Below are 12,500 nucleotides of genomic sequence, written 5' to 3' on the forward strand. Positions count from 1 at the left end.
CATAACCTGCTTTATTACAACACTTCATAACCTGCTTTATTACAACACTTCATAACCTGCTTTATTACAACACTTCATAACCTGCTTTATTACAACACTTCATAACCTGCTTTATTACAACACTACATGACCTGCATTGTACCATGCTGTTGTAAAGTCCTGGAACTGCATTCCCCAGTTGAACATTATTTTATTTTGTATTGAACCTTTATTTTAGCAGGGAGTCCCGTTGAGACCAAGGTCTCTTTTACAAGGGAGTCCTGCAGACACACACTTTACAACCACACATCACACACACACCTTACAACCACACATCACACACACACCTTACAACCACACATCAGACACACACCTTACAACCACACATCAGACACACACTTTACAACCACACATCACACACACACTTTACAACCATACATCACACACACACTTTACAACCATACATCATACAAACTACAACATTATAAAACACAAACACATTTCTCAACAAAGAGGTCCTCAATCAAAAGGTTAAACAGCCCGAGCGTCACCAGAACAACCAGCTGAAACGTTCTCTGCAGATTGTTCCAGCAGTGAGGAGCACCACAACTAAAAGAGGATTCACCCAATTCAGAGACCCGAGGAACCTCCAGAGTTAACCACCTCTGAGAATCAGTTAGGTCATCGATGTTGTTGAATTCAGTAATGAGGTTAAGCTGGGAGTTTATCTAGTAGGGTTTTATACACACAGGGAGGAACATGGTTACAGTATCAAGGACAGGACTGCAATGAAGAGTGTAAGGAGATGCATCTGTAGTCCATCAACACACACATCAATACACCAATGAAGAGTGTCCGATGTTGTACGTCCCATTTGGAGGCTGTGATGTCCTGTACAGTACAGGGGAGGCTGGTGGAGGTAGAAATTGGAGGATGGGCGTATTGTAATGTTGTGCTTGATACCATTCCTAATTCCATTCCATGCATTACAACAAGCCTGTCCTCTGATTTCTACCTCCACCAGCCTCCCCTGGTCCAGGATGTGTTCATGAAGGCTGCTGTAGGTTTGATCTCCAGTGCGTCTGTAACGTTCTCCTCTGGGTGTGGATGAGAGGGACCACACTGACCTCTGCTGGTGATGATGACAACTGCAAGGATTATTCTATTTTTTAACCTCTTCTGCTGAAAGCCCTTTTTGACTCATTTCCGCCTGAAAAACAGACCCAAACTAAACTGCTTCTAACATTAGAAATATGACGATCAGATGCAGAAGCAGGATGCAATTTGATAGATGACACCTTGAAGTTGTGTGTGGATATGATCAGATCATAGTTCCGAATAACATACAATGATTTATCAGGAAATATGTTATAAAATTAATGTTTACATTTACATTTACATTTATGGCATTTATCAGACGCCTTTATCCAAAGCGACTTACAACAAGTACATTTGTTTAAGTAAGTGAATCATCTATCCATCAGTCATCAAAAGATAAAGTAATCAATGCTCAGATCAGGGGCCATTGGCAGTCGTAATGCCAGTAGGCTAATTTTTATTTTTTATTTTATTTTTTAAAAATCTTAGTTATCGTTTTGTGACTGCAGTTTGAAATTAAATGTAATACAGAGTTTAAAGCACTTTTCAGTGCAAACAAAAAAGCTGTCATCCACAGTTTGCCTTCGATGCCCTTCGCTCCAGGATGCTGGCTGTGTTCCTCTGGGACGTCTGGATGTTGCATCTCATTCCCCCGTTACGTGCAGATGGGAACAACACAGCTACAAACACAGGAAGGATATAGCGCCCCCTAGTGATAAAACAGGTGACATGTCTGTTATTATACATTTTTGTCACAAGACACATGCACGTGTTTGATACCATTCCTCATTCCATTCCATGGGTCAGGGTCCTTGGATTTCTACCTCCACCAGCCTCCCCTGCTTTAGAGGCTCGGCCCCCTACCTGAGTCTGGCTGGGTGAGATGGAATTCTGAGTCACCATCAGAGATGTGGGACAAGTCTCAAATTTAATTCCTCTGTTCCTTGTGTCCTCTCTCCTTGACTCCTCTCTCCTTGACTCCTTTCTCCTTGCTTCCTCTCTCCTTGACTCCTCTCTCCTTGACTCCTCTCTCCTTGCATCCTCTCTCCTTGACTCCTCTCTCCTTGCATCCTCTCTCCTTGCTTCCTCTCTCCTTGCATCCTCTCTCCTCGCCTCCTCTCTCCTTGACTCCTCTCTCCTTGATTCCTGTCTCCTTGCCTCTCAAAATGCTTTTCGAGCAGAAGTTCAGAAGAGAGGAATCTCAGATCTTCTCCTCTAATGCATTTAAGGAGGTTATGAGGAAGAGAGGAGGAGAGGAGAGATTATGTGAGGAGAGAGGAGGAGAGATTATGGGAGGAGAGAGGAGGAGAGGAGAGATTATGTGAGGAGAGAGGAGGAGAGTAGAGATTATGTCAGGAGAGAAGAGGAGAGGAGAGATTATGTGAGGAGAGAGGAGGAGAGGAGAGATTATGTGAGGAGAGAGGAGGAGAGGAGAGATTATGTGAGGAAAGAGGAGGAGAGGAGAGATTGAGAGATTATGTGAGGAGAGAGGAGGAGAGATTATGTGAGGAGAGAGGAGGAGAGTAGAGATTATGTCAGGAGAGAAGAGGAGAGGAGAGATTATGTGAGGAGAGAGGAGGAGAGGAGAGATTATGTGAGGAGAGAGGAGGAGAGGAGAGATTATGTGAGGAGAGAGGAGGAGAGGAGAGATTATGTCAGGAGAGAGGAGGAGAGTAGAGATTATGTCAGGAGAGAAGAGGAGAGGAGAGATTATGTGAGGAGAGAGGAGGAGAGGAGAGATTATGTCAGGAGAGAGGAGGAGAGTAGAGATTATGTCAGGAGAGAAGAGGAGAGGAGAGATTATGTGAGGAGAGAGGAGGAGAGTAGAGATTATGTGAGGAGAGAGACCATCGCTCATCTGAGACAGGGAGACAGGGAGACAGGGAGGCAGGGAGACAGGGAGACAGGGAGACAGGGAGGCAGGGAGACAGGGAGACAGGGAGGCCTACAGCTCCGTGCTGAATGGACACCGTAAACAAAAAGTTGCATTATGTGTAATATGTAATATATGACTTTCCAATATTGTAACATAAAAAGATCACGTTTGTTAAATGTATTGAGTAATATAATAGTGAAACATATTATCATATAAACACATGTTTGATACCATTCCTCATTCTGGTCCATGCATTACAACAAGCCTGTCCTCTGATTTCTACCTCCCCCAGCCTCCCCCAACCTCCCCCAGCCTCTACCAGTACCACTGTGTGACTGAAGGTTTCCTGTTCTGAAACGTATTATGTATTTGCTTGTTTTCCGACCTTATTTTCTCAGATATACAATATAGATTTTTTCTTACGTCCTGCTTCCTGGTCTGCCTGCTGTACGCTCATTGGCTGGAGGTACACATGTGACACTTCCTGATCAGTCACATGGTTTCACATGCAAAGGAGGAAACATGATCCTTTTCCAAAGCTCGCTACAAACATGCTTATTCTTCATTCTACACTTCCATCGGATGTGGATCAGCCAGGTGCGTCTCCCTCCACCGGGCTCCACTGGTCTCAACCATATCCAGAGGAGACAGGTAGCCTCGCGGTTAGAGAGGCCGGCCAGCCATTGGTAGGTTGCTGGTTGGATCCCCGACCCAGGAGGGAGCTGGAGGTGAGCTGGTGACTGGAGGGTCGCTGACCTCAAAGACACTCGACCCCTCACTGTTCCAGGGACTCTGACTTCCCTGGTGGTGCCTGGGGGAGGGGAGGGGTGCATTCCAACATGATTCAAGTTATGTATGCACATCTCAAGTCAGGATTCCACCCTTTGGGTGTTGAATTGGAGTATGTTCTTGTTTAATCTTAATAAGTAGAAAGTGTATCTGATTTGAATTGTGAAAAATAGAAAATATTGTCTTATCTAAACAAGACTGAATGTGTGCATATTTTTCCCCAAATTGCCAATATATCAAATCTGCTCCTGTGATTTCTACTGTAAGATACTGTGATTTCTACTGTATGATACTCTGATTTCTACTGTAAGATACTGTGATGAATACTGTGCTATGAATGTTTGAGGATTGCTTGACAAGGAAAACAGAGAAAGAAAGAAGATTAAAATCATTCCAGAATGTTTTTATTTCTCCGCCCCCCCCCCCCCCCCTAATCCCTATTGCTGCACTCCTTCAATACAGGGATATGGTATTGATTCCATTTGACGGAAGAAGAATAAATAATGTTACAATTCATCTCACTACACGCAAAAAAACCGTTCAAACCATTGTTTAAATATGCATCTAGACAGCCTGTACATCTACTGTCCTCAATATGTACATCCACAATGTTATTATACTCTGGGACTGAAATAAAACTCAAAAGCCTATACATGTCTCTACATGAACCCCATATTTCAAAGTCCATGTTAGTTCTAACCTCCAGTGAGTGGGAGCTGGTAGACTTGGTCTACATGAGGAAGCTTTGCAGTATGGCTGAACTTGTAGACAGTGGTGTCAGTGTCTGGCCTGTAAAGCCACTTTTCATCTTCAAGTCTCTAGTGTAACTGGTCCCAGCCATCGCAGGGCAAACTGCATGCTTTGCCCCGAGCCTGCAAGTCTACAGGGGGTTTTTACTGGTTAGTTTTTGTTTATCTCTTTTTACCAGGCAAACTCTTTGTGTGCATGAAGAAGAAAATTAGGACTGAATGCTATTGGTTGTTGATGACTTGGGAGTCGGCACTACAAACAGAAGAGGAGCATGCAGGCTATTTGGACTATGGTCGAATGCCATTGGTGGAGACGGAGATGAGTCTGGGTGTTGTAGTTCTACAGTGACTGCCACTGGAGGAGACATGGGCGACACTCAGGTCAGTGGGCACAGATAGACAAACACACTGGGAGGTGGTCTTCCTGACCAACAGGGGGGTTGGTGGGTGGAGGCAGGGGGGGGGGGGCAGGGGCAGGGGCAGGGGCAGGGGCAGGTGCAGGAGGGAGAGGAGTGAAGGACGTTTGAGTCTGTTGGTGTGTTGGGTGGGGGGTGTGGGGGGAGGGGTTGGAGGGTGGAGGGGGGGGGGCAGGGGCAGGGGGGAGAGGAGTGAAGGACGTTTGAGTCTGTTGGTGTGTTGGGTGGGGGGGGTGGGGGGAGGGGTTGGAGGGTGGAGGGGGGGGGAGGAGGAGTGAAGGACGTTTGAGTCTGTTGGTGTGTTGGGTGGGGTGAGGGGTTGGAGGGAGGAGGGGGTGGATACGGGGGGGCGGGGGGTGTTTGGCGGGGGGAGGGGTTGGAGGGAGGAGGGGGTGGATACGGGGGGGCGGGGGGTGTTTGGCGGGGGGAGGGGTTGGAGGGAGGAGGGGGTGGATACGGGGGGGCGGGGGGTGTTTGGCGGGGGGAGGAGGAGTGAGGAGGGGGTGGATACGGGGGGGCGGGGGGTGTTTGGCGGGGGGAGGAGGGGGTGGATACGGGGGGGGGGGGGAGGAGGGGGTGGATACGGGGGGGCGGGGGGTGTTTGGCGGGGGGAGGAGGGGGTAGATACGGGGGGGGGGGGGGTGTTTGGCGGGGGGAGGAGGGGGTGGATACGGGGGGGGGGGGGGGGCGGGGGGAGGAGGAGTGAAGGAGAAAATGAAGTGATGCTAAGAGAGTGTTGAGGACGGTGGGATCCACGGTGCGTTTGATTGGTTGGCGGCCGGCCGGCCGGTCGGTGGGTGGGTGGGTGGGTGGGTGGGTGGGTGGGTGGGTGTCCGTCTACATGGAGATGCTGTTGTAGAGATCCTCGATCTTGTCCTTGAAGAACTCCCTCAGCTCCGGCCTCTTGGCCTTCAGCGTGGGGGTCAGCAGGCCGTTCTTGATGGAGAACATCTCGTTGTGCACGTAGATGTCCTTCACCTGGGGAAACATGAACATGGCGGCTCTCTTTATCCCATTCTACTGTTGATGTGGATGTTGAGAGCTGAACTTCAGCTCTTCAACTCAGACTTGAACCTCAACTCTTGAAAGAGACAGAAGGAATGGCTAACATAGAGACCCAGTCAGGTTCAAAGTTACTGCACATATTCATCATCAAATCAAGTTCTAATGGCCTTTTACACAATACACAGGAAACCATGTCATGAAATGATTTAAGATCAGCAACTCCTCAACAACGCGACAATCAGACAATATCAATTTGCAGCGATGTCATAATATTAACAACAAGGAAGAAAACAATAATTATAGCAAAACAATGACAATAGTATAAAGTTTAAAGCACCCGAACACTACAGTTTCCACAATCTCACCTGTTCAAAAGAGTGGAGACCGCTGGCCTTGCCCAGCCTCACCAGGTCTTCCATGATGGCTTTCTTCAGTTCCTGTAAAACACAAACGCAGCCATGACATCCTCCTCCAGACTAATACTACATCCTCTGTTCTGCACTGTCATGACATCACAGGCTGTTTCTTGCCTCTCTGTCATAACCATAACAAATAGTAACTCTTTTTTGTGTTGTCTCCTGGTAACAATGTGTTATTATAATAGGTGATGTTGGTCATGTTGCACTTATCAAATGATCCTCTGCCTCCCCCAGCCCCCCCCCCCCCCAGCCTCCACCAGCCTCCCCAGGCCTCCCCTGCCTCCCCCAGCCTCCTCGGCCTCCCCAGCCACCCCCAGCCTCTCCAGCCTCCCCTGCCTCCCCCAGCCTCCCCAGCCTCCCCTGCCTCCCTCAGCCTCCCCCAGCCTCCCCTACCCTACGTACCGTGTTCTTACAGAGGTCCCGGTAGCTTCCCTCCATGCCTTTCTTCCTGGCCCATTCAGGCATCACCTCCGGGTCCGGAACCACAATGCCCACCAGGCAGGACTGCAGGAGGGGGACACAACCAGACACAACCAGGTTAGAACCCAACAGAACCAGGTCAGAACCAGGTCACAACCAGGTCACAACCTTAAAAAACCAGGTCAGAACCAGGTCAGAACCTTAAAGAACCAGGTCAGAACCAGGTCAGAACCAGGTCAGAACCAGGTCAGAACCAGGTCAGAACCAGGTCACAACCTAACAGAACCAGGTCAGAACCTTAAAGAACCAGGTCAGAACCAGGTCAGAACCAGGTCAGAACCAGGTCAGAACCCAACAGAACCAGGTCAGAACCTTAAAGAACCAGGTCAGAACCAGGTCAGAACCAGGTCAGAACCAGGTCAGAACCCAACAGAACCAGGTCAGAACCAGGTCAGAACCAGGTCAGAACCTTAAAGAACCAGGTCAGAACCAGGTCAGAACCAGGTCAGAACCAGGTCAGAACCAGGTCAGAACCTTAAAGAACCAGGTCAGAACCAGGAGATCCATCAACACAAAAATAACTGATTCACTGATAAATACACCTATGGGCTTATACGACACCGTCAACACAAGCTGTACATGTCATTAGCTTAGATATACATTATAAAGTACTACTTTTTTACTATTTACTAGGCTGTAAAAGTAGCAAACATAAAAGGAAAAGTCTACAATTATACGCTTATAGACTACCAATAATATTATTATTATACGCTTATAGACTACCAATAATATTATTATTATACGCTTATAGACTACCAATAATATTATTATTATTATTATCTATTTATTATCCCAAACGTCTGTCTGAGCAGCAGGCTGGCTGTCGGCTGGTTTACTCAGGAAATGCTTGTCAACTAATTCATTAAAACTCTTCATTTCAACACTCTTCATTTCATTTAAATCCATTTCTCAACACTTCTTGAAAATGACAAGACACACATCGAACAACATGAAGGAGGAGTTCTGCTCAACAGGAGTTTCTCAGCCTACTCTTATACAACAGTACAGAAGCATCTTCTTTCAGAAGAGGTCACGGACGGGTCAGAGGTCAGGGAGTGGTCAGCTGTAGGCTGCTACCGTGAACGTAGAGCTGGGTCAGAGGTTAGGGTCAGGGGGAGGTCAGGGAGGGGCAGGGAGGGGTCAGAGGTCAGGGAGGTCACCTGTAGGCTGTCTCCGTGGACGTAGAGCTGGGTCAGAGGTTAGGGTCAGGGAGGGGTCAGAGGTCAGGGAGGTCACCTGTAGGCTGTCTCCGTGGACGTAGAGCTGGGTCCGAGGTCAGGGTCAGGGGGAGGTCAGGGAGAGGTCAGAGGTCATGGAGGTCACCTGTAGGCTGTCTCCATGGACGTAGAGCTGGGTCAGAGGTTAGGGTCAGGGAGAGGTCAGGGAGGGGTCAGAGGTCAGGGAGGTCACCTGTAGGCTGTCTCCATGGACGTAGAGCTGGGTCAGAGGCTGACAGCGGATGTAGATGTTCTCGATCTTCTCGGGGGAGATGTACTCTCCCTGCGCCAGCTTGAAGATGTGCTTCTTCCTGTCGATGATCTTCAGCGTGCCGTTCTGACCAGGCGAGAGGAGATACATACAGTATGGATTATATATCTGTATATGAATATTGTTCTGAGGAGATATTGCTTATTATTATTTATTATTATTGTTCATGTTCAGGCAGGGAGAGGATGGTCAGACAATCATACCATAGTACGTACTGTTAACACAGAGTCATATATGACAGACATCCCTTCAGGCCAGACACGGGGAGACAGAGCTGCCTCAGAAACACTCAAATAGTTTTTAGACATTTATCAGTGTTTTAACTATTTTAGTGCTTAGAATTCTATTTATTTTTCAGAACCAGTCTTAGTGAAGAACTCATTCTAGAGCGCCAAGGATGACTTTAGTCACTAAAAATGCATCAATTACGATGTTCCATTTTGCAGCCAATCAGAGTGTTGTTGCTAGGTAAATACCACATAAAACAATTGGCCCTCTGGGTGAGGAGTGTTCTGGAATTCTTTGGCAGTTGGTGAGTTAACATTAGAAGAGCCAATGGGGTTATTTCACTGTTTTGGGATTTCAGAAGTGTAATAACTTCATGGTCAATAATGTTACAGCGCCCTCCATGTCAAAATCAGAAAGAAAACAAAGTTACACACTTGTGGCTCTGATGGCCATGAAAGCTGCTAGTGTTGAGTACTTAGTGACAAAACTCTTTTACTGTTAGTAAAAAGATTGATTGATTGATTGATTGATTGATTGATTGATTGATTGATTGAGGAGACAGGGAGGAGGGTCAAAGAGAGAGACAATGCAGATGTCCCACTGAGATCAATACATCAATACAGGAAAGACTGCTTACTGGCAGGACCTCAGGTTAGGACTGGGGCTGAGGATGAACACCAGGGGAGGCTGGTGGAGGTAGAAATTGGAGGACGGGCTCATTGTAATGCAAGAAATGGGTGGTTTGGATGGATGAAATGGTTTGGATTCATCGTGTAAAAAGAGATCAGACTTTCCTGGCTGTAAACTGAATCAGCTCTAGTTAGAATATTGAAAAAAAATCCATGCTTCTTTTGACAGTTGATGACAGAAAATGATGAATCGTTCATAACCAACACCTGTCTAGCCCATAATGATCCTGTTGAAGGATGGATATACACATATATACATATACACATACATACATATACACATATATACATATACACATACATACATACATATACACATACATACATATACACATATACACATATATACATATACACATACATACATATACACATATATACATATACACATATATACAATCATACATACATACATACATACATACATACATACATACATACATACATACATACGTGGTGCAAACTGTTACAATATTATTGGACATAACAGATTATCCTCTGTGGCTCAGTTGGTAGAGCATGGCGCTAACGACACTTAGGTTGTGGGTTTGATTCCCACTGGGACCATATATACTGAAATGTACGCACTCACTGCAGTGTAAGTGGCTTTGGATAGAAGCGTCAGCTGGATGGCAGACATATGAATGTACTTCCCTCTGTATGCTCCTCTTTCTGCTGGAGGCAGGAGGCTTCTGTTGCAATGTGTGCATATTAGGTAATGACAGACACACCCTCAGGTACCCAGATACCCTCAGGATTGTACAGGGTAAACATACACCAGAGGAGGCTGCTGGAGGTAGAAATCGGAGGACTGGCTCATTGGAATGCATGGAACGGACTTAGGAGTGTGTTTGATACCATTCCGTTCCATGCATTATAACGAGCCCGTCCTCCAGTATGTGCCTTGGCCAGCCTCCCCTGGTGTCCAGGGAGGACAGAGGAGGGTTTGGGCTGGTAGACAGCAGGGGACCTACAGGCAACCACTTCCCGATGTCTCCTGTGTGGAGCCAGCCGTCCACGTCCAGAGCCTCTGCAGTCCGCTCCGGGTCTTTGAGGTAGCCCTTGAAAACATTAGGTCCTTTAACACACACCTAGAGAGGGGGGGGGGGTAGAGAGAGAGAAAGGGTTGAGAGAATGAAAGAGAGAGATAGAGAGGGGGGGGGGGTAGAGAGAATGAAAGAGAGAGATAGAGAGGGGGGGGGGTTGAGAGAATGAAAGAGAGAGAGAGAGAATGAAAGAGAGAGAGAGAGAGAGAGAGAGAGAATGTGTTAACTCACTTATTACATTCTCTAATATGTAACTACAACACTTCCAGATGTTGTCCATGTGTGTCTGGGTGTTTCTGTGTGTGTGTGTGTTTCTGGGTGTTTCTGTGTGTGTGTGTGTGTTTCTGTGTGTCTGTGTGTGTCTGTGTGTTTCTGTGTGTTTCTGTGTTTCTGTGTGTGTGTGTGTGTGTTTCTATGTGTGTGTGTGTGTGTTTCTGTGTGTGTGTGTGTTTCTGTGTGTGTGTGTGTGTGTTTCTTTGTTTCTGTGTGTGTGTGTGTGTTTCTGTGTGTGTGTGTATGTGTGTGTTTCTATGTGTGTGCGTGCGTGCGTACGTGTGTTTCTGTGTGTGTGTGTGTGTGTGCGTGCGTGCGTGTGTGCGTGCGTGTGTGTGTGTGTGTGTGTGTGTGTGCATGTGTTTCTGCGTGCATGCATGCGTGTGTTTTTGTGTGTGTGTGTGTGTGTGTTTCTGTGTGTGTGCGTGCGTACGTGTGTTTCTGTGTGTGTGCGTGCGTGCGTACGTGTGTTTCTGTGTGTGTGCATGCGTGTGTGTGTGCATGTGTTTCTGCGTGCGTACGTATGTGCGTGTGTTTCTGCGTGCGTACAGATGTGTGTGTTTCTGCGTGCGTGCGTGCGTGTGTTTCTGCCTGCGTGTGTGTGTTTCTGCCTGCGTGCGTGCGTGCGTGTGTGTGTTTCTGCGTGCGTGTGTGTGTTTCTGCGTGCGTGTGTGTGTTTCTGCCTGCGTGTGTGTGTTTCTGCCTGCGTGCGTGTGTGTGTTTTTGCCTGCGTGTGTGTGTTTCTGCCTGCGTGCGTGCGTGCGTGTGTGTTCATTCAACATCAGTACTCTACCTCTCCCTCTCCCTTGGCAGCAAAGTAGTTCTTCTCAGCCACATCCACCAGCTTGATGAGGTTGCATGGCAGAGGGGCGCCCACGTGACCTGAACAGGGACAACAACAACAAAGATGTCATGACTCCCACCACTAACGAAAGAGAGAGGGGCAGCAGGAAGCCATCAGGCAGATGTGCTTTTCAACCAGCAGGGGGAGCAGCTGGACCATAATTTCATTCCATTTCATTGGAGAAGAATGCCACACAACCTGTTGATGTATTCCTGTAATCACAGAGTACATCTGCTGTGTCGTGTCGTGAGAGACATCCCTCTGTAATGACTCAACTCCGTCCTGACCTTTGACCCGGTGGCTGTTTCACCGAGATCATAAACAGTCAGTGGTATGGTTATTGGTGTTCACCAGGGCCAACAGGGTTGTAAAACACACAGAAACTGCGTGGTTGCAATGATCCAGTGGTCGCTAACACACACACACACACACACACACACACACACACACACACACACGCGGGTGGGCGTCTGACAGTGAGTGATACACACACGCACGTATACACACACACGCATGCATGTGCACCACGCACACACACACAGACACACAGACACACGCAGGCACGCACGCAGGCACACACACACGCACACACACACACATACACAAAGACACACACTGACATACACACACAGACACACGCACACACACACACAGACACAGACACACACACACACACACACACAGACACACACATACACAGACACTGACACACACACAGACACACACACAAACAGGAAATGCTTGCGTTCTAGTTTAGCCAGGGAACAGCTCTGCAGACACCTGCAGCTGCACACTCTGTCTGCTGGAGGTGCACATCTATATACTACACCAGGGGAGGCTGGTGGACGGGCTCATTGTCATGCATGGAATCCGTGTGTTTGACACAGTTCCTCATTCCATGTATTACAATGAGCCCGTCCTCCGATTTCTACCTCCACCAGCCTCCCCTGGGCGCTACAGCACAGTCTCAGCAGGACATGACATTCTGTCCTGTTCATGTAATTGTTGTTGTTTTGTAATTGTATCGGTATGGTGGAGAGGGCCACCCCTGTATGCATCTTAAATAAAGGTTAAATAAAGGTTAAATAAAGGTTAAATAACATCACCACTCAGCTGAGGAG

General features: G+C 47.5%; 1 protein-coding gene across 2 annotated transcripts in view; it reads right to left on the bottom strand.

Annotated features, from left to right (window-relative positions):
* Nucleotides 1-5,604: 5,604 nt before the first annotated feature.
* The window catches only part of acsl6 (acyl-CoA synthetase long chain family member 6), a gene marked incomplete at its 5' end in the record, with an annotated part of 30,291 nt that continues 23,395 nt past the window's right edge, over nt 5,605-12,500 (bottom strand). The window contains 6 exons of one of the 2 annotated variants that reach the window (XM_083696675.1): nt 5,605-5,885; nt 6,278-6,349; nt 6,734-6,835; nt 8,222-8,365; nt 10,191-10,307; nt 11,329-11,417. In XM_083696675.1, coding sequence (XP_083552801.1) covers nt 5,745-5,885; nt 6,278-6,349; nt 6,734-6,835; nt 8,222-8,365; nt 10,191-10,307; nt 11,329-11,417 — 665 coding nt within the window. In that variant the 3' untranslated portion in view covers nt 5,605-5,744. Of the gene's footprint in view, nt 5,886-6,277; nt 6,350-6,733; nt 6,836-8,221; nt 8,366-9,164; nt 9,215-10,190; nt 10,308-11,328; nt 11,418-12,500 lie in introns of those variants that run through there. The other variant, XM_083696674.1, reaches the window with a different exon arrangement.

This window comes from Argentina silus, assembly GCF_951799395.1.
Source record: "Argentina silus genome assembly, chromosome: 2".
Classification (NCBI taxonomy): Eukaryota; Metazoa; Chordata; class Actinopteri; order Argentiniformes; family Argentinidae; genus Argentina; species Argentina silus.